Below are 22,614 nucleotides of genomic sequence, written 5' to 3' on the forward strand. Positions count from 1 at the left end.
CCTGGAAGGAGCTGACATGAAACATCTGTCACTCAAGACAGTGCTGTTACTGGCCCTGGCATCCGCCAAGCGGGTCAGCGATATTCATGCACTGTCTGTACATCCCTCATGCACTCAGTTCGCCCCAGGGCAAACGAGAGTGTTGTTGAAGCCCAACCCTGCCTTTACACCAAAGGTGGTTGGTTCGTGTACCCCAATTGACATTGAGGCATTTCGTCCGCCGCTGGTTTCCTCCGGGGAGCAGGTGCAGGATATGTTGTGTCCAGTCCGGGCTTTACACACATATATGGACAGATCAAAGGAGCTTCGTCTTAATGACCAACTCTTCGTGTCCTGGGCTAACCCTCACAAGGCCAAGCCTGTTACTAAGCAACGGCTCTCCCACTGGATTGTGGAGGCAATTGCTTTGGCTATACGAGTCAGAATTTGCAAGCACCTTCGGGTCTGCGGGCTCACTCGACTCGGGGCCTGGCTACATCCTGGGCTTTGTTCAAGGGTGTTTCCATCCAAGACATCTGTGCAGCGGCGAGCTGATCCTCGCCGCTCACTTTTGTCCGCTTTTACAGGCTAGACGTCTCCGCTCCAAGTGTGGCCCGAGCAGTGCTGGGCACCTTGTTGAGTCGGGACTCTACCTGTTAAATTCTGGTTGATCGGTGATTTTCGAGATAAGCTCGTCTGGCAATACGGGAGCTACAATATCCCATAGTGAGACATCGAACGGAGTGTTATGAAAAAGAACTATAGGTTACTTACGTAACCCCAGTCTCAGAGTAACATGAAGTGAGATGTCTCACCAGACGGCCCTCCTTGCTATGGTGAAGCGAGAAGAGGTGCTTATTTTGAATGACGCATGCGTTGTGGCGCAAGCTACTTATAGGAGGTGAATTCCCTGACGCTGACGTCAAGATCACCAGCCAATCAGGATTGGCGTAATGAGATTGATGCTTCTGTTTGCTCCGCGATGAGGCGCATCCCATAGTGAGACATCTCACTTCATGTTACTCTGAGAACTGGGGTTACGTAAGTAACCTATAGTTCTCCGCTCAGTTCTCCGCTCAGTTCTCCGCGCACCCCCCACGAGAGTGAGAGTGAGAGGTGACAAGGGGAGCACGTCTGTAACCCGACACCGTTGCAATGAATCGACATCTGACCAATCATGGCTTTGAAACGGCCACTAGTGCAGGTGAAGAGATGTCGGTGAAAATACAGTTTCAGTCCGGCGCTAAAAACACAACATGAAGAAACTAGAGCATCACTCAAAGGTGGGTTATTGTATGAGTCAAATGTACAACTTGCGAATGTTGTATCAGTGAAATTGCCAATTGCCATATTAAAACATCAGCTGCAATTCACGACATGAAGAAGGCAGTCTCTGCATAGCATATAGGCTAATGGAGATGCAGTTATTTCCAGCATTCTTTATTTAACATTCATTCAAGTATATGATGCCTTTTATCTGCTAATGTACAGGAGGAAGAGTGATAAACTGTCTGTCTAGTTAGCTTACATAACAGTTAAAGTTTACAGCTTAAAAAACATGGAGCATTTTTTTCCCTTTTATTAATTTTTATGTCAATTTGCACATTTCATGGTGATGCTCAGCCTCTCCCCTTAACTCCTAACAGTCATCATCATGTCAACCACAACACAGAGAAATACTGATAGAAATGTGTGTGTGTTGATACATTGCTGACAGAGGGAATTACGTTTGGATACAGATTTAAGAAAAATCAGTTTTTGAGCATGTCATAAGCATGTTTTGTCTTGACAACTATATTATAATAAAATCTCATCTCACAATGACGCTTGGGGCCCCAAGTTGGCCAGGGGCGGCCCTGCATGGGATTATAATACTGTTTATGTAATGTTCAACAAAAACCCAGTGGAGATTTGTCAGGACAATACGACCAATAGGCCTACTGATACAACATTTTTTTCAAGAATATGAGGGGCACACCATGGGGCGAATCGCATCAAGGAACCTTCATTGTTTGTCATCACACATCTCTATCTGCCTATTTTCAATCATCAAGTAAAGTAGTTTTGACTTGCCCAAAAGATACTTATTAAAGAAGCAGTAGAACCTGTCCTAGACCCTAATTCCAAAGTTTATTAATCCAACAATGGTGCATGGTGCAGCCTTAAAGGTTAACAATATCTGACCAACACCAAATTTCCCTCAGTTAGGAAATTTGGCTCAATAATAACTAAATGTGTAGTTGTCAGCCAATTTTGTGCTGAAATGAACTGACATCTGTGAGTACATTCATGTAATTTAGGTTTGATCAATACATTTTCAACTCCAACCCAAGCAAAAACCAAAACAACAAGTATGCACATCTCGCTCCATGGGAAGTATTATATCAATCCAAGGGATTTATTGTATTATAGGCATTATATGAGTCCCAGAGATTATAATCTCCTCTCAGTGTAATTGAAAATCATATTGATTGATAGGAAATGTGTGATTCTGTGAAAAATATTCCTAGCTTTATTTTTCTCCTTATTCAAAGTTACCTATTTTTTATGTGGGACCTGCCCTGGTTTCTGCTGGCTCACTTAAGATTCAGTGGCTGAATTCAAACCACCGTCTCTCCCACCGGACCTTCTGCTTGAATTTCCACTGCAATTATCTTTTGATACGAAGATACCAGGCTGCAGTATACACTGCAATGTACTGCATTGGATACTCTCTCAACTATCTCTTATTGCTTTCAGTCCTCTCACCCTCATGTATTCCCTTTCTCCATGTCTCCGCTCACGCTGGTCTCCTCTGTTGATTATGTCAGCTGGAGTCTTTGTTTTCCTCACTGTTATATGCTCTGCCTTTATCTCTCCAACAAAACCTGCCTCCATATAGATTCAGTCCGTCATGGTGATACAAAATATTCCTGTATCACAACATTTGAAAATGTTAGACACACTTCTCTCCTTTCTCCTCTTCTGATTCCTCTTCAACATTGTGAAGGATTAAAATAAAGCGTTATTGTGTCCAATAAGGGAACATCTTCAAAGCTCATTGTCCAATACTGACCAACTACAAATGAATATATTTTTGGAGTGTTAATCAGAAACAATATCTTGCATGCTTGACAAAAGATTTGTGCATAACTCACAGGTTTGCCATTCTCTTTGAGGCAGCTGAGCTATTTTCTGCTGAGTGTGGACTGACAGATATCAGCCGGAACAAATATACAAGGGAGTCGGACTAATATTGGAAGGTACAGCTGTCAGCAGTCAGAAAAGGTCACTGTTGTTTGATAAAAAGATTGTCATTCATTCAGAGGTGGGAGAGGTACTCAGATCTTGAACTTGAGTAGAAGTAGACCACACCAGAGTGTAGGAATACTGTTACAAGTACATTCAACATGTTACTCAAGTAAAAGTACAAAATAATTAGCATCAAAATAAACTTAAAGTACCAAAAGTAAAAGTACTCATTATGCAGATTGGTCCCTTTCAGAATAATATATATGACATGTTTTGATTATAATGATTGATGCAAAAGAGTTATCAAATCTGGTAAAGGTGCAGCAGTTTCAATGACTTTGTATGCTGCAGTAGCAGCATGTGAATGTTACTCCAGGTTTAAATAAAGTCCTTTTTAAGAGTTGATTATATTTCACATCATTAATCCAAATCTGTAAAGTAACTTAAGGTATTAATGTAGTGGAGTACAAGAAGTAACACTATTTACCTCTGAATTGTAGTGGAGAGTAGAAGTATAAAGTAGCATACAATTATAATACTCAAGTAAAGTACGAGTATCTCATAAGTGTACATAAGTACAGTAAGTTTTAATAAATGTAGTTTACTCCATTGCATTCATTACTCCTTTAATGCTTCGATTAATACAGCAAAAGTAAGACACCAACGGTTCAAATTGTAACATATTGTAACATAATGTCATATACAAATAAAAGTCAAATATTTTATGTGGTAAAATTACACATGTTTTGTCCCTGAGAACACTTGTGCACAACTTTTGACATTTCAGTTATTAGCCTCTCTTGTAGCTAGTTAGCCACCAGCATCTTTCAGTTGGTAGGCCAGTTGACACAGTTGACAGCTAACGTCCTCGTGGGGCTTCAAGACCCCGCCCCCTGAGTCCAGTCTCCATGGAAACACTAACAAACATGGCGGGTTAACTTTTGCGGTTAGATACAGTAACTTTGAGAAGATATCTTGCCAAGAGAAGGAAAGACAAGCAAAACGAGGTAACAGCTTATGTTTGTTAAATTAATTAACTAAATGTGAAACAGCTTAATTCAAGCTTTTATTTTACGTAACTTGTTGACATGCTTTCTAGAAAGTGGAGACAATCTCATCTATCGAGAGACGACACGCCAAAGTCCATTCGAAATCTGGTTACTGAATGTTTCCCTACTAATTGGCAATGTCACACACCTGTAAAATTCAAGTTATTGTCTGCTGCAATTCAGTGACAGGCACTCTTTGAATCGGCAGACATATAATCCACCATATAACATTTCAAAAGGAAATATTAACGTTTTAAGTGAGGGAGGCATGAGCTAACGCTAGCTTAACATTGACGTGATGACTTATAATGAATAAAAGCTGTATCTGCCTGATGAAAATAAGTGGTTTAAAATAAGTCAGTGAGCATTGCCAGGTAACATTTCTGGCAAATAAAAGATGTCTGTTACCCTTAAGTACATTTTCGGGGATATGTTGAGATGTGTCTGACATAATGCACCTGTGTCATTTAGAAATCAGGTGAAATGGACGTTGAAGAAGACAGGGAAAGTCCATTTGATGATGAAGCGTCAGACAGCACTGATAATGAGGGTGAGTGACAGCTGCTGTTGCTCCATTGTTTGCAAAATGCAGATTGTAGTCTCTACTGTACTTGCAGCCACTAAAAGATACCTTTTCCTCATAGCATAGTCATATAAATGCAATGTAATATACAAGCCATGTATTTTTGTATTCATTGGTGTTAGGAGACTGGGATACTGTATACTAACTTAACATATTTTCATTTTGAGAAGATGGTCCAGGCCAGGAGTCATTTAAAGAAGAAGAGGTTGCCCTCCAACAAGCCAACAATGGCTTGGATTTCGAGTGGTTGTTGTAAGTGAGTTTTTCTTTTCTGTTTATTGTAGTTTGAATATAAAGTCACTCTGACTCTAGTGATACTTAATATGACATTTAGAGAAAATAATCATAAGAATTGGGTTTATTGCCAGTGTGTTTTACAAACAATTAGTGGCACATACATAAACACCATTACTTTATTTAACTCGTTTTCATAATATCTCTTTTTAACACAAAATAAATAAAAGATACAACAAAAAGAGCAAATGTATGAATAATAGAAAAACTGAGTTGAAAATTATGTTAACAAGAAAGATACATTATTATTATTATTATATTATTTTTATTTCATTCAAAGTCTTCCACTTTTAAAACCTCATTACAAACAAATCCAGGCAACATTGGTATCAATACATGTGTGTACATGCATAGTCATATATTCCATTAAAATGCCACCGTTCCTAAGTGTCATTTTCCATCTACATGCCACCTTTCCTAAGTGTAATTTTCCATCTGCCTGAAGAGAGGACGATGGTGATGGTGACCTTGCGGTTGCGGCCGTCAGCGGTGAGAAGAGGAGTTATGCCGAGACAGCACGGATGTTCAAGCTGAGACGAAACCTGGACCAGCTGGACTGCTTTCACCGACAGAAGGAGCACGACGTGCAGAAAGCCAGGTCTGAGCCTGGCAAGCAATCAACTGACCTTTGTAGTAAAAGTAGCAACATAGCCTAGATAAGAGATCCATGTGCTAAAACAAGCACATGTAATGGATTTCAGGAAAACTATAAGTCTACACATCTTCCGTCGAAGACTGAAGACTAACCTGTTTTGCCTGAACCTTGGCTATTAAACACAAACAAAAATGTAATACTTAAAGGGGCCCTTTTATGCCAATTTCTAGGTTCATATTTGTATTTTGTGCCTCTACTGTGACATGTTTAAATGCTTTAATGTTCAAAAAGCTCTTTATTCTTCTCATACTGCCTGCGCTGCTGCACCTCTTTTCACCCTCTGTCTGAAACCAGAGCCCAGTCTACTCTGATTGGTTAGCTGGCCGACTCTGTTGTGATTGGTCAACGGCCTTTCACTTACAATGCGTTGGAGCCAAGCCCCCAGGATGTGCTCCGGACTCTAAGGAAAATATTCGTAGTGGCCAAACGGCAGTACCACAACTTCCGTATCAGTCCGTGACGTCACCCGGCCCAGAAATACTTTTCCCCATTGACTAACATTGGGGGGAAAGAGTCTGTAAATCAGCAGATCATTTTTTTTTAACTAAATAAAATATCCAATATCTACGGAGCCCTGGTGGGTTCATAGAGAGAAAAATAAATAAAACAAGGCCACGTTTTATTAATTCGTGGCCTCAATTTAAATAAAACGAGGCCACGTTTTATTAATTTGTGAGCACGATATACTTTCTCCGATACTTTCTTATGGTTAGACACATCAAACTGCCCGATTATTACGCCATATTATTAGTTTTATGAAGAAGATGTCCGGTCGCCAGGGCGTGTGTGTGTGTGTGTCTGTGTATGTGTGGCCTAGCATTAATATACTTGTGTGGACCTAAATCTGTTTACACAGTCACATGTGGGGACTCGCCTCCCTTATGGGGACAAATTGGAGGTCCCCATGAGGGGAATCATTAATTTTAGGGTGAAGACTTGGTTAGGTTTAGGATTAGGGTTAGGTTAGGCACGCGTGCGTGCGTGCGTGCGTGCGTGCGTGCGTGGTTATAAACGTAGCAGCCTCGATCTCTATTTACCTGTTCTATAGGTAAACACAGTGAAGGCCGTGCGTAAAAGACACAGCTCTCTGCGCGCAGATAGCTGATACTGTGAGAGTCACGGACATGAATTCGTAGATCAAGGCAGACGGGTTTAGACTCTCCTGTTTTGCGAATCCGGTGCTTAAACACATAGCTCTACACCCCTGGCCGACATGTCCTTAAAATGAAGTCCGAGTTTGAAATATATCTCAAATAATGTATGCACTGCCATTTCCCCACATAAACATAACAGTCTGCAATGAAACAGTTGTCTCGGCGCACTTGGCGCACCGGTAACTTTTTCGTGTGGTCAAAAAAGTTTATCGTGCGCACAAATGAATAAAGCGTGGCCTCGTTTTATTTAAATTGAGGCCACGTTTTATTAATTTGTGCGCACAAATAAATAAAACGTGGCCTCGTTTTATTTATTTTTCTCTCTATGAACCCTCCAGGGCTCCGTAAGTATGAACACTTTTATAGCCCTTATTTAAATAATTTGTTCCTTAAAGTTGTAAAATGCACTAGAAGCCCAATCCAGATTTATTTCCTCTTTCCATTCATTCTACTCAGCGCCATATAGCTATATCTATATGGCGCTGACTCTACTGAGCCGAAAGCAGGAGATCGGGGCGGGGCTTAAGAGGATACTCAACTGCGCATGCTCTAGTCTATGAGCCCACATACGGGGTGTTTCTCAATATCGAGGAAAGCTCCTCCAGAGCCACTATTTCAAGGAAACTACGTCATCGAGTGCCGCCGAAGGACTGTTCCAATGTCCAGGATACTTGGAATTCTACCGAGGCTGGCGTACTTCATTGCGAGAAATTTCGAGGCTGCACATGTGTATCCTCCGCGGTCTTAAAATCCCCACAATGCTTTGCGCACGGACCAATTTCCAAATCTTTGGCGGAAATCGCGCTCCATGTAAGGCGGGGCCTCGCATATGACGCACACCTGCACACCTGTTAGCCTGTTCCACCATTCTTCATTTTCCGAGGCTAGGAAGGATTCTTGCCTCGCTTCTGAAGCAACTGACTCAGAGGTACATGTGCTACCAAGCAAGCCTCCTCGACATTGAGAAACCCCCACGGACTTCTGCTCTGACAGCCAGGCACGACGGGTAATCTGTGACGTTTTGCTCTCCAGAATCTCATGCCATTTTGTCCTCATGCGCCAATGAGCAGCAGCTTCATAGGAATGAACGCGGTCCTACCTCCGACGCTGTATCCAGTTCTTATTATATATACATGGTAGGAACACTAGTCAATTAAAAACGCGAGTGTTACATAGTGATGTCACTATATTACGAAAGTAAAAAAGGAGACTGGGATTTTAGCCATTGCAGACAATTGACCTGCACAAAAACATATATAATACACTACAGGAAAGGGAAACCCATAAAAGCTTTATGTTTTGGCTCATTTAAAAAAAAAAAAAAATGCAAAAGCCCTTACAATGGTTTGGCTTTTTTTTTTAAAGTAAATCAACTTGCACGTGCCTCGCTTTTCTGAGTTTGTATCTTCACGGTTTATTGCACTTGTTGTAACTCGCTTTGGAGAGAAGCGTTAGCTAAATGTAGTGTAATGTAAAGGAAAACCTTGCTTTTGTATTTCTTGTGATTTGTTTGTCTGTGGTCATTGCATTGCTATGGATAACAATTTCCCACAATCCTTTCAGTTTCTGGAAAGATATTTCCCCCCCCCCCGTTTTAAACCACTTTCCCGGGTCTTTCCCCTCATGCCTTCTTCACACAGGAACAATCATTTCTGTTCAAATTGATTCAGCTATTTGCCGGAAATCATTTCAGCCGCAGAGAGAACATTTCCCATAATGTCCTCTCTCTTCACATTTTTCTTCCCTCTTTTTATTTGTCTGCAACGCAAGCCATTAAGTACCCGATGAAGTGTGTGTGCGGTCTGAAATGGCTGTCATTTTCCTTTGGCACACAACATCAGAGGTCAGAGTGGAGCTGCACTGCGCTCTGATCAAACATGAGTTTTTTTCACAATACACAGATTGTTCTGTTGCACGTCATTAAACTGCACAAAGAACATTGGCTATTTCAAAGCTGTTGAGGTGTGTTTGTGTCCTCTCTCAGCTTTTCAATATCTTCATTAGATTACCTTGTTAGCCGACAGAATGACCTTCCTTTTATTGCAATGGCCGAAAATACATCCATTAGTGTGATGCTCTGAGCACAGCTTTTTAAATGTTCTTTCTGGTTTGCTCTGGTTTGGAATGTGTCTCTATGTCAACACTTGAACTTGTCTTACTGTTTCCAGAGAAGAGCTTAAACTCTGCCGTCAGAACATTGAAAGTGTGTTGGAGCAGAGGGAAAACTTGGAGGAAAAGATGGAGGAACAGAAAGCAGCAGATAACAGGTGAGTTGAGCAAACTGCCACGAGTCTCTACTATTTCATTTTGCATAACCTCTGTTTATTCTGTGTATTTTATTCTGCAGCGTTGCAGTGTTTCGTACACGAGCTCAGCATAAGCTTTTGTGTCAGAAGCTGCAGAGTGAAGAGGAGCTGGAGGGCCACATCAACACGGAGCTGAAGCAACAAGAGTGAGTCCGAGAAGAAGGTGGTTTGGCAGTATGGTCTTGCTTTGATAAGCATCAGAGGTGTATGGAAATCTCAGCCCCCTTCATATATTTAAATGGACCTTGTAAATAACTAAGAAAGCAAAAACAGAAAAAAAATTACACCATGCAGAAGATCCCCATTGTGTAAAGCCACCGCCCCTTACAAGATAGAGAACACATCGGGAACCCCTCATGTACGTTCCTTGATATACATTGATATTGTCCATTCCTTACACTTCTATAGTCAGAGAAAGATTTTAAACATGTATAATAAACACATGCACCATCTCTACACCGAATACTCACAAAACAGTGCAACACCCATCAATAGTAGCTGCAAGTAACGGCAGCTGTTCAAAAGTGTCAAAGGCAAATCAAGAGTAAAGGGCTAATTTTAAGTGCATTTCAGACTATACACGTACAGATATCAAAATAACTGTGAACTTAAGTTTTTCCCTTTTGGTTCAAATGCTAAATAAATGATTCTGATATTTCAAATAATAGCCTTACAATTTGTTAGATGACAACATGATATATTGTCTATTTTCAATAAAAAAAGAAAAAAGAATACTTTTGTAATAAAAGAACTGTAATCTGAAAAAATATCATGTTTTTTCACTATATTAGTAACAGAAGCCGCTACGCAGTATTTACCCATCTGAATAACCTTTAAACTCTTATCTACGTCTCAAACCAGACTTCGGGTTGTGTTTAGCATCTCAATGCGAGATGAAACCAAACACCACTCGTGTTAATCCCAATTTAATGCTCTTTTTAATCAGAAATCCCTGCTTATTTGACTTTCTGTCAGCTTCATCACAGTCATACATGCTGTGAATGATCGTCTTTGAGTTTGATTAGCAATAAAAGCTTTGCCATTGTCATGTGTAACGTTCTGGGGCAGTTTTGTTGTTAAACCTATAACGCTGTATGAAGGAACTGCTTTGAAAATGATATGCTCTAATTGTCTGAATGTTGTTTTGTAGGATTTAAAAAATGATCACTGCCTAGACTAATTCATTCAGTTGATTGATCTATTTTTAATCATAATTACTTTTACCAATTTGATAAGTACCAAATCAAATTGCCATTGTGCTTCCAAACCCTGCATACGTGTAGTTCTCTTCTCTCAGCCACATTAAAGGTCCCCTATTGTACTGTTTTTCATCAATATATTATAGGTGTCAGTTATGCACAAAGCATGTCTCTGATGTGTTTGGCTCCAAATACCAAACAGATTGTAGCATCCCATAATCTCCTCTGTTTCAGCCCTGTTTCAAAAGTGCTGATTCTCTGTCTGTTACTTTAGATGAAAATAAGGAGCCCCTCCCCACGCCCCTCTGAGAGAGATTTGGTTAAAAAGAACACAATGGTGCGATAGGAGGAGATTCAGGTGATAAGGTGGGCGGGTGTTACCTTGGTTGGTGATTGGCTAATGGTTACGCAAGCCAAAACATCGATATGACATCATAAAGTGGCCACAATCTGATCAGCTCATTTTCAGACAGGTTTTTATAAATGGATCAGGACAAAAAGTGAGAGAATCTTTTTTCCTGAAACTTTCAGAATCTCTTCACACAGAGGGGACGCATGTTGATGTATAACAGACATGACAAAGTGGATTTTTCAAAATAGGTGACCTTTAAGTGACGGTACTGGAGAAATAGATTTAGGAAACGTTCACTATCAGTCTGCATTTCCAACTTTCTTCCTCTCCTTTTTTTTTTTCTTCATCTTTGCTCCTCAGACTGGAGCTGAGCGAGGTGGAGGTGGAGCTTGGCAGGTTCTCCTCTCTCCGGCAGGAGGTGCAGGAGGAGGAGCGGGCCTTCGGGGTCCTGAAGAAGCAGAAGGCGACGAAACGGCTGCAGCAGGAGAGGAAAGCCAGCCAGCACCAGCAGCTCAGGATGCAGCATCTCAGGGAGTACGGAAAACAAACATATTCTCCATTCACGCTCTATCGTTTTTGTGTGTCGAGCAAAAAATTCATCTCATTATATAAACAAGTGAGTAGAAGATGTCACACAGCGAAATCACATTTGTATGCCTAGGGAGAAAATTAAAAATGAATTATTTGTGCACAGTATCACTCCCTTATGAAAGTATTGTCATATTGCACCATGCCATTCTTTATTGATTCTTTTTAAGAGAAGCCTCTATGGGGCATCAGCTATATCGACCTTGAACAGCCATATTGAGACTGATATGTTCTGCATGTCTCTGTGATTGTGTTCTGATAGTAAACAGGCATCCATGCTGAAGAAAGAGGAGGCTGAATGTCAGAGGAAAATCGAAGAGGGCCGGGCCAGCCGCAAGGTAGCTGCCAAGTACTTGAAAGAGACCATTAAAAGGTAATCAGCCTTTAAGCCAATAAACTGGGCTCAGGGTGGAACACAAGCATATCTCTGAGGACTCATTGGAGAGTTGACACATCCTATTGATCATTCACTCATACTGGAACAACGTACTGTATGACAAGCAGCAGGCCTGATAGGATGCTTCAAGAGCTCAAATTGACAGAGAAAAGTTCTAGCTGAAAGATCTGAGGAGAGAAAAGTGATTCAAGTTAGTGAAAAAATACTGTACTAGAAGTAGTTTTTTTTCTGGTTAGTACGAGTCCATGTGAAAGTTGGCTTATATGATTTTGACGGGTCACCTCTAATGAAAGTGTCCTTGTTGCCGACTTTCATACAGCTTATTCAATAAGGGCAAGTTACGGCGGCTTTATGTATAAAGCACATTGCATAACAAAGACACTCATATTAAAACATTTAAATAAAGAAGAGGCAGGAAGAGATTATGAATATGCAATATATTGGATTAAGATTTAGAATAAACATATCATTTATTTGGTTAGTGAGTTATTTATACATGCACCCAATGTAACACACAAACGATAACATGAGTCATAGGTGCCCAGTGTTTCCCACAGAATTTGATTCCCCTGGCAAGAAAAGCCCCTTAACCTATACGGGTGGTCCACGCATCCACCCCCCCTCAAATAAGATGATACATGCGAGTTCATGGCTACAGTAGACAACGTTCTTGTTGCTCTGTGTTGCGTTGTTAATGAGTGAAACACACCGGAGTTGAGGATCTGTGGGGTAATTTACAATTTAGGCATTTAGCAGACGCCTTATTCCAAAGCGACTTACAATGACCAATTACAGGGACATTCTCCCTGGAGTAACCGAGGGCTAAGTGCCTTGCTCAAGGGCACACTAGTAGTGGTGTTCCAGGCAGGATTTGAACTCGCAACCTTCCGATCATCAGCCCACCTCACTATCCATTAGACCACAAAATGGGAAAAAAAATTATGAGATTCATTTGTGACGAACGATATTCAATTGTGGCGGCCCGCCACAAATAAATCTATGTATGGGAAACACTGGGTGCCATTGAAAACCTCAAGCCTCGCATTATAACACTTTATTGTCCAAATGACCTCTTAAAAGACCAAAACAAACAATGAACTGATCCCAATTATAAGTAGCAAATGCCCGGTGCACTGTATTTTATTCTATTTTTAATCTTGAGCTCCATTGTAGTTCAAAAAGTATGGTCTATGTTGAATTCTGAGTTATCATAGTAACATTTGTGTCTGTACATGTAAATAGATTTGTTCTGTTTGGTTTTATATTCAATCAATGAAAATACTTTATTAATCCCAGGGGAATTCGGTTGGGGAAAGTCGGAACATATTAAAATTAAATAAGTCATTATTTATATAAACAAAAGTACAAATATGCAATAAAAGTCCTTGTAGCCACAGATATTAGGCACAGGAACAAGGCAGGACGTCCTGCACAGCGCAGGGACACTAAACTCTAAATGCCCACATGTAAATTGAACCTGAGCTCCCTAATCAGTATCAGTGTATGATACTTTCATGTAATACTCTAAATAAAACTATACACAATAAAGCATTGCTCAGAGTCATGATAATGAACCTTAATGCTCAGCTCCTGGAAGTTACAAACCTAATCAGCTGCTTTGTTTGTCTCTCTACTAAACTATTTCTGATCTTTAACATGCTCTGTTATTGTCCCCGTTTCATTCAGCATGCAGCAGCAAGAGGCTGAGAAGGAGCAGCAGAACCGGGAGCTACTGGAAAAGCGGATGCAGGCTGTCAAATCGCTGAAATCCAACATCGCAGCCACACAAGTGAGCGCCAGCACCCTCTCATATAAATACTGTAGCATTATGTTTGTTGTTTCAGCAGTCATAAGGAACATGAGCTGTAGAGCTACAGTATGCATTATTAACATTTCCTATAGCTTCCATATCTATAAAGCTATATAAGATCATTCCAATGAGCATAAGTATTTCTGCATACCTCGTAGAAAATAAAGGCAAACGTGCATCTCAAATGAAGAGTTCATTTAGAGAATGCATTTCAATTAGCCCACACAGATGTGGATGTCCAATAGCTGCAAAAGCTGGACAGTTTTCCTGAAACCAGGCAGTGTAACACCACAACTGTGTGTGTTGATTTATGTTATCAAAATAATAAGAAGGCACTAATCCAGATTAAGGCTGCTCGATTTGGAAAAAATAAGTAATTGCAATTATCTTTAATATTATAATTGCGATATGATTCACAATATTGGAGGGATTGATCATTTAGCATCATTACTGTTTTCACCCTCTGTCTGAAACCAGAGCCCTTGGTTAGCTGGCCGGCTCTGTTGTGATTGGTCAACCGCTTAGATATGTCCCGCCCCTTAGCCTATCACGTACAATGTGTTGGAGCGATAGCCAATAGAAGCGCAGGTGTTACGTAGTGATGTCACTATGTCACCGCAGTGGAGGCGTCTCAGGCAGGGGGGCAGTGTGTGGGACAGAAACTCCCTCTGGACGGAACTTTGGGATTTGAGCTTTTGCAGACCATTTACGTGCACTAAAACCTTTTAAACACACAACAGGAAAGGGAAAACCCCCAAAACCATAATAGGGCACCTTTAAATGTTGCTCTTCCTACGATATGAACATTGTGCCAGCCCACATTTTATTTTTAATTCAATTTTGAATATTTGTTCAGCCCTAATGCAGAGTTTTTAGGAAGTTACAGTAGCTCTGCTCAAAGTGTGAATGTTCCCCTTTAACCAAGCAGAGAAACCACGACAACTTGGATCTTCCATTCCTGCTGTTATAGTAACAAAACATTCATTTATGTGCACAAAATACCAATATGTGTGCACTTATTAAGTCCATTTGAGGTTATGAACTTCTCACTTGTGTGCCTCTGTAGTTTATACAGTTAATAAAAACATATTTCTTGTGAGATGAGGCAAATGCACAAACATTTGGACATAAAATGACTTGAAGTTGCAATCAAAGCCTTTGATTACCTGGGTCTTACTTCAAACACGGCTGTAACATTTGCTACATCAGGAAGCATAAAGAAATCATCATATATTTTGAGACATTAGGACTTGTATTCGTTCCATCCATCTGGACCAAATGATCCTTTAACATACTGAGGGAGAAATTTGAGGCAGAAGCCACATTATCATTGTATTCTCATTACACCCCCTCATTATAAATACAGTCATTCAGCTCTGGACTACGAGCACTTATATGCATCACAATCTTGCAATGCTACCATCATCAGGCTTTATTTGCCATTTCAACAGGAACATTTCATCATTATGGAGCACCTTTCCTAGTTCAAATACAGGACGTTGTCAACTAAAGCTTCATTAGTCTGATGTGTTTTCTTTAGGAGTGCTTACGGGTCAATCAAAGCAGAGCCAGAGCCAAGGCTCAGAAGGAAGAGCAGCGACAGAGACAGCTGAGAGAGTCCCTGCAGGCCGAGGGATTCAACAGTATCCAGCATATGTACCAGCAGAAACAGCTAGAGGAGATACAACGAAAACAAGAGTATGTCCTGTCCTCTCCCTTTCCTCTCCCACACGCATGTCCTCCACTCCCACGCCGTGCAGCAGCGTGTGGGTGTTTTCTCTCGCTCATGGCCGCGTTTCAGTATCATGCAGTGTTGTTGATTTGCAGAGGTGGAGAAAGTACTCAGAGGCTTTACTTAATTAAAGTAGATAGTCTTATAATACTATATTACAGTATATATTCTCATTACGCAGAATGGCTTTTTTTAAACCGTTATACAATATTATTATTTAGATTTTATCACTATCATTTTGTGATTTGTCAAAGTGGAGCAGATTTTATTATTTTATTTTTATTATTTATATTTTATTTTGTATGATGTTAGTATTATTGATATTATTATTTTTATTATTATGTATTTATTTTATTATAATTATTATGTCTTAATCCAACAAGGAGGATGCATAAATACATACATCTCAAAAGTTATTGCCCAAAAATGTTTTAATTACATTTTACAATTTTTTAATGGCTTTAAAAAAATCTAATTGGTATCAAAGATCATTCCTAAATATTTGAATTTGAAAGTTTTTCATTATTTGTCTACTAACGCTAAGCTGTGGATTCACAATATATTTGAGCTTATTCAGTCAAATACTGCACATCTTCACGATCATTGTCATTATGTCTTATTATATTTTTTGATAGCTAGTTACTATGAAGTATAAATAAGTGTAATGGAATACAATTTTTGCCTCGTAAATGTGTTGTTATAGAAGTGATAAACGGCATTTAATTTAAATATCGATTAAAGTACTAGTATGTCCAATAGTTCTTAAGCACAATACTTGAGTAAATGTACTTGTTGACATCGTACCACGGTTGCTTTGCCTTCTTTCTCAGGCAATTAGAAGAGAGGCAGAAGTCAAAGAGAGTGGAGATTGTGGAGAAGATCCTTCAGGAGGGGCCGCTGGTGGAGAGCAGAAAGAGAAACCCGCCACCCACGCCTAAACTGTCATTAACTGACAAGTACCCATCTCTGAGGAGGGCCAGAGAGAAGCTGCTGCACTACCTGGACCGCAGACCCCCAACGGCCACAGAGGAGAGAGCTACCATCGTGAGTGGCTCATAGGGTGGTGCAGGAAGGAGTCCTAAAAAAAAAGGGAATGAGTCAGAATGTTAACATTTCCGGGTCCTTCATTTGATAGTATATGGTTTTTTTACCTGTTTTAGGTTTGATGCTTGAAAAAAAGTCGGTGGTTAACATACGCTTAAGAGATTGTCACGTCTTGTCACGCGAAATCACCCAACTCGTGAATATCCGAACTTTCTTTATGTCATAAAAACGCCCTTTGTTAACATAATCCATCCATCCATCCATCTTCTCCCGCTTATCCGTGGTCGGGTCACGGGGGTAGCAGTTCCAGCAGAGAGCCCCACACTTTCTTTTCCCTGGCGACATCAACCAGCTCTGACTGGGGGATCCCAAGGCGCTCCCAGGCCAGCGAAGAGATATAATCCCTCCACCTGGTCCTAGGTCTACCCCTTGGTCTCTTCCCAGCTGGACGTGCCTGGAACACCTCCCTAGGGAGGCGCCCAGGTAGCATCCTAACTAGGTGCCCGAACCACTTCAACTGGCTCCTTTCGACGCGAACATTAACGTAATGAGACGGCTAAATGTAAGCACGTCGAACATTAGGCGCCTTTAGCTCAGGGGTGATGATCGCAGCCATGTTTCCGTAATGTTCAGCATTTATAGCCTAACGTTAGCTATTTTACGACTTGGCAATTGCATGTATCATATGAGTGGTGGATATCATCCTGCTAAACAAAACATGTAGGTATCATAAATGTGTGATCACCTTTTTCTGCAATTTCTACGAAATCTCATTGCTTTTTGTCGAGGGACCTCCTGCGATGCTAACTTCAGGTTCGCCCTAGAAAAAACGTCATTACTGCACCACTGTGATCCACTGTATTTTCATCAATCATGACCCGATGTGTGTTTTTGCAGCAGTTGAGAGACTTTAGCAGCTCGTCATCAGCCTCCTCTGATGTCGACGACCAAGAGGAACCCACCAACCAGGAAGAGGACCACCCGAGTCTTTCTGACAGCCTGGCTGAGCCTGAGTTCTCTGGCCTTTGGGACCAGAACTACAAGGTGCGCTAAAGAAAACACCACAGCTGAACAAAAGCAAATCCCTGCAAGCGGCTATATATAAACACTCATACATCATGTCCCATTCACAGCAGACACATGCTTTTTCTATGGATGTGCTTATTGCATTTATTTCCACTGCTGAATTCCCTACCTGCACACTGACGCATGGATCATGAATAATTCTATTTAAAGTCACTTCACTGATTTGAAATAGTTGTGTAGCATGTTGGAAGTTAACAGAAAAGAGGATTCTACTGACTTCTAAACTGATTTAATAAGGGACAAGTTCAATTCCCCGTAGCCATACTGTACCTTTGGCTTGTTAGTGTGTTCACAGCGGTCAGTGTTTAAGGATGGGAAACCAGTGAGGGATTGTTCTCATTCCTGCACAACTAACTCCTACTTGTTAGTCAGGGTTGGGGTCTTTGGGGTTTTTCAAGTTTTCAACGTCTTTTTTGTGAGTCCATAACCCAAAGATAATTACTTGTATATGATTTTTTGAAGAGGAAAAACTGAAAATCTTAATATTTGACAGGCTGAAGTATTACTTAAACAATAACTCATTATCAAAAAAGTTTGGGATTATTTGACTGCTGATCAATTGATCTCCTAATCTTTGCAGCTCTACATTGCAAGTGAAAAGAGACACATAGGCAACACAGTCTGTTTTCATTGTCCCAGGACAACAATCAGGCCACAGCGCTGAGGAAAATAGGACAGGTTGGAACAATCCAGGTTTTTTAGAGCTTGTAATGATATATAAGAATTTAGGAAATAAAAGAGCAATTCGATTAATTAACGGGACAATATACATTAGTGATGTGAGTCATTAGTGCTGTAACAATTAAAGGACAATTAATTGATTCATCAATATAGAATAAAGAAAATACATATGTATGATTTTAGAAGACATTTCCTCTGAATTTCTCTAAAATATTTTAAATTTTAATTTGTTGGAATTTTATTGACTTAATACAATGATGTTAATTGTTATTTATAATCAAATTATTATTTGCGAAACATATTATACAACACTCACATGCCATGCACACTAGGAGTTGTCTTCCATACCATAAAATGGAACTGTGACATGTTCGATGTTTGACCTCAGCTCTGCCCCTGCTCTTTATCGATCCAGCTAACTGTGGCTAATGCTACTTTAACAATTCCAGAAATAGTTCCTGGCTCAACTCATTAATCCATTTAAACACATCATTAATAGGATAACAATGATACAACCATGATTCTTGCCATTATTAAAAACAATGGATATTATTATTACTTTTCACCTTTTCCAGCATATGTCAGTTGACCTTCAGCTTCATTTCCTACAAATATATTGGAATTTAAAGGTTTAACAGTAATTGATATAAATATGAATGCTAATGCTGCAGTGCATTGACAGCACCAAAAGGATTTATTGGGCTTCTCCGTGGTATTTCTTTGTAGCAGAAACCTGCTGACACCGAGGTGAGTTCTCTCCCATCCTGTCCCCCCCCTCAACACACACACATAACTACACACTTGAATGTGGGGCGACAGGCATCACTTCTCATCGCGCTGGTGCGTTTGAGGCCTCGGAGCGAACGCGGTGCTACAGCTCTGAGCCGGAGACAAGTGAAGTGGAAGCGATCTCTCCTCCTCACATGCAGATCAGACTCATTCCCTGTTAAAGGCTACTTCTCAACACAGTAATGGCCAGTGCAGTAGACCAGCACAGCAACGTAACACAGTTCATAAGATCATTCATGAGGCGGGGAATGATGAGGTGATGTCATGTCACTTGTGCAAAGTGCTTTACATTACATCCTCAGAATATTACATTACATTACATTGCATTTAGCTGACGCTTTTATCCAAAGCGACTTACAATAAGTGCGTTCGACCAAAAAAAAATACAAACTTGAAGAAAACAGAATCATAAAGTACATCAGGCTTCATAGAGCAAAAACATTTCAAGTGCTACTCAACTGGCTTTAGATAAGCCAGCCCTTTATTAGTATATAAGTGCTTAGTTAATAGTTCTATCGCTCGAAGTGGAGTCGAAAGAGATGAGTTTTCAGTCTGCGCCGGAAGGTGTGTAAGCTATCTGCTGTCCTGATGTCAATGGGGAGCTCATTCCACCATTTTGGAGCCAGGATAGCAAACCGTTTGGTTGATGCAGAGCGGAGTGCACGTGCTGGGGTGTACGGTTTAACCATGTCCTGGATGTATGAAGGGCCAGATCCATTCGCAGCATGGTACGCAAGTACCATTGTCTTGAAGTGGATTCTAGCAGTTATCGGAAGCCAGTGAAGGCAGTGAAGGCAGCGGAGGAGCGGCGTGGTGTGGGAGAATTTAGGAAGGTTGAAGACCAGACGAGCCGCTGCATTCTGGATGAGCTGCAGAGGTCGGATGGCACATGCAGGTAGACCAGCCAGGAGGGAGTTGCAGTAGTCTAGGCGTGAGATGACGAGAGCCTGGACCAGAACCTGCGTCGCTTTCTGGGTCAGCATCCTCCTGATGTTGTAAAGCGTGTATCTGCAGCAGCGGGTTGTAGCAGCGATGTTTGCAGTGAAGGACAGGTTGTTATCTAGGGTCACACCCAGATTCCTTGCAGTCTGGGTCGGGGAAACAACAGAGGTGCCGATGTTGATAGTCAGGTCAAGAGTGTCCCACTCTTGAGGAAGGAAAAGCAGTTCAGTCTTGTCAAGGTTGAGCTTGAGGTGATGATCAGACATCCACTGAGAGATGTCAGCTAGGCAAGCAGAGATGCGAGCGACGACCTGGGTCTCTGAGCGGGGAAAGGACAGAATTAATTGGGTGTCGTCAGCGTAGCAGTGGTATGAAAAACCATGCGGGCTAATGACTGATCCGAGTGAGTTTGTGTACAGGGAGAAGAGGAGAGGACCAAGAACAGAGCCCTGAGGGACCCCTGTAGTTAATTGACAAGGGTCGGACTCGGACCCTCTCCAAGTTACCCTGTGGTACGGTCTTGGAGGTATGAGGTGAGGAGGGAAAGTGCAGAGCCTGAAACTCTAAGTTCTTGGAGAGTGCGAAGGAGGATCTGATGATTCACCGTGTCGAATGCAGCAGACAGGTCCAAAAGGATGATGACAGAGAGGAGAGGGAGGCTGCTTTAGCAGTGTGCAGTTCCTCAGTGACAGCAAGGAGGGCAGTTTCTGTGGAGTGACCTTCCTTGAAACCAGACTGGTGCGGATCCAGAAGGTTGTTCTGATGGAGATAGCAGGAGAGTTGTCTAAAGACAGCACGTTCAAGTGTTTTAGACAGGAACGGGAAGAGAGAGACAGGCCTGTAGTTTATAACATCTGACGGGTTGAGAGTGGGTTTCTTTAGGAGAGGGTTTACTCTTGCCTCCTTGAGACCGTTTGGAAAGTGACCAGAAGTTAGAGAAGTGTTGATGAAATGGGTGAGAAACGGTAGAATATCAGGAGCGATAGTCTGAAGGAGGTTTGAAGGGATAGGGTCCAGAGGACAGGTGGTAGGGCGGGCAGAGGTAATGAGGGTAAGAACCTCACTTGGAGAGAGAGGGGAAAAGGAGGTTAGTGTGCAGGTGGAAGGAGGGTCTGGTGACCCAGCGGTGAGTAGAAGTGAGTCAGAAAAAGAAGAGCGTATATCATCAACCTTTTTTTCAAAGTGGTTAACAAAGTCGCTTGACAGAAGTGAGGAGGGAGGAGGGGCTTTGGGAGGGTCCAAGAGGGTGGAGAAGATGGAAAATAGTTTTTTAGGATTGGAATAGGAAGATTGGATCTTATCTTGAAAGAAAGTGCTTTTTGCCTGAGAGATCGAAGCAGAGAAAGAGGAGAGGAGAGCCTGATAGGTTAGGAGGTCGTCACGGTGTTTGGATTTCCACCATTTCCGCTCTGCTGCCCGAAGGACGGTTCTATTAGCACGCAGTGCGTCATTTAGCCAGGGAGCAGGAGGGGACTGACGAGCCTGCCGAGATGTGAGAGGACAGAGAGTCCAGAGAGGATGAGAGAGTAGAGAGGAGAGTTTCCGCAGCAGAGTTTGGAGGCAGGAGTTGGAACGAGTCAGAGGAAGGGAGGGCTGAGAGCACCGATGAGGCAAAGGTAGAGGGGGAGAGGGAACGGAGGTTACGGCGTACAGGTGCAGGATGAGAAGAGATTAGTTTGTTATGTTTGGAAAGGGGTAGAGAGAATAAAATGAAGAAGTGATCGGATGTGTGGAGCGGGTTTACAGAGAGGTTAGAAGTAGCGCAGTTCCTTGAGAATATGAGATCAAGGACATTGCCAGCTTTATGAGTTGGTGGGGACGGAGAGAAAGCAAAGGCGGTTAACAGAGATGTTAGTTCGTCTATCTTCCCCGTCTGGAGGTTGAAGTCTCTGAGAAGTACAGCGGGAGGCCCAGTTTCAGGGATGTGTGAGAGGAGATTATCCAATTCCTCCAAGAAGTCCCCCAAGGCGCCTGGTGGACGGTAGAGAACAACAATGGTTAATTGTATAGGATGGGTTACTGTGACGGCATGGAATTCAAAGGTGGAAGGAGTGAAGTTAGGTAGCTTGAAGAGGGAAAAGCTCCATTTGGGAGAGAGCAGGAGACCAGTGCCACCTCCTCTGCCAGTGGGTCTGGGTGTATGGGAGAAGGAACATGCTGTGGAGAGAGCCGCTGGGGTGGATGTGTTGGATGGAGTAATCCAGGTCTCAGTGAGAGCAAGGAAATCCAGGGACTGCAGGGAAGTGTAGCCAGAGATGAAGTCAGCCTTAGGAACAGCTGACTGGCAGTTCCACAGGCCGTCTGAAACTAGATGTTGGATCTCAGTGGAGCACGTGGGATAGACGAGAGCAGGCCGGTTATATCGATTACGAGATACACGGGGCCAGTGATAATTGCGAGAAGACACATAAACAGGAATGGAGAAAATTAGTGATGTTACGTATTGCGCCGAGGCTTCGGAGCGTGTGTCGAGTAATCCCTGAAGCTTTTTGTGAAGCATGTACCGAGGCTTGTATCGTTTTGGGCCAGTGACGTCATCGATGACAAACGAAGCCTCGTTGCCTGTCGATACCACGTGACTGCTTCACGAAGCGATTCAGATCGGTTGAACCGCTGAACCACGAAGCTCATAATACCCATGGATGTATAATAAGAACCATATTACCCCTCCTACCCGGGCCCGGTGACACGATGGAATCAAGAGAGCTCAGACCCTCACTCATATAGAGGTCGGAACATGTCA

The 22,614-nt window shown here is 41.8% G+C and overlaps 1 protein-coding gene across 5 annotated transcripts in view; it reads left to right on the forward strand.

Annotated features, from left to right (window-relative positions):
• The first annotated feature begins 4,128 nt into the window (after positions 1 to 4,128).
• The window catches only part of cfap74 (cilia and flagella associated protein 74), a 72,734-nt gene continuing 54,248 nt past the window's right edge, over positions 4,129 to 22,614 (forward strand). For 2 of the 5 annotated variants that reach the window (XM_034088166.1, XM_034088168.1), the window contains exons 1-12: positions 4,129 to 4,217; positions 4,731 to 4,809; positions 5,013 to 5,094; positions 5,582 to 5,734; positions 9,114 to 9,212; positions 9,293 to 9,397; positions 11,163 to 11,336; positions 11,653 to 11,763; positions 13,474 to 13,576; positions 15,138 to 15,295; positions 16,160 to 16,373; positions 17,271 to 17,417. In XM_034088166.1, coding sequence (XP_033944057.1) covers positions 4,743 to 4,809; positions 5,013 to 5,094; positions 5,582 to 5,734; positions 9,114 to 9,212; positions 9,293 to 9,397; positions 11,163 to 11,336; positions 11,653 to 11,763; positions 13,474 to 13,576; positions 15,138 to 15,295; positions 16,160 to 16,373; positions 17,271 to 17,417 — 1,413 coding nt within the window. In that variant the 5' untranslated portion in view covers positions 4,129 to 4,217; positions 4,731 to 4,742. The other 3 variants (XM_034088169.1, XM_034088170.1, XM_034088171.2) reach the window with 3 other exon arrangements.

The sequence above is a fragment of the Pseudochaenichthys georgianus genome, chromosome 7 (assembly GCF_902827115.2).
Source record: "Pseudochaenichthys georgianus chromosome 7, fPseGeo1.2, whole genome shotgun sequence".
NCBI lineage: Eukaryota > Metazoa > Chordata > Actinopteri > Perciformes > Channichthyidae > Pseudochaenichthys > Pseudochaenichthys georgianus.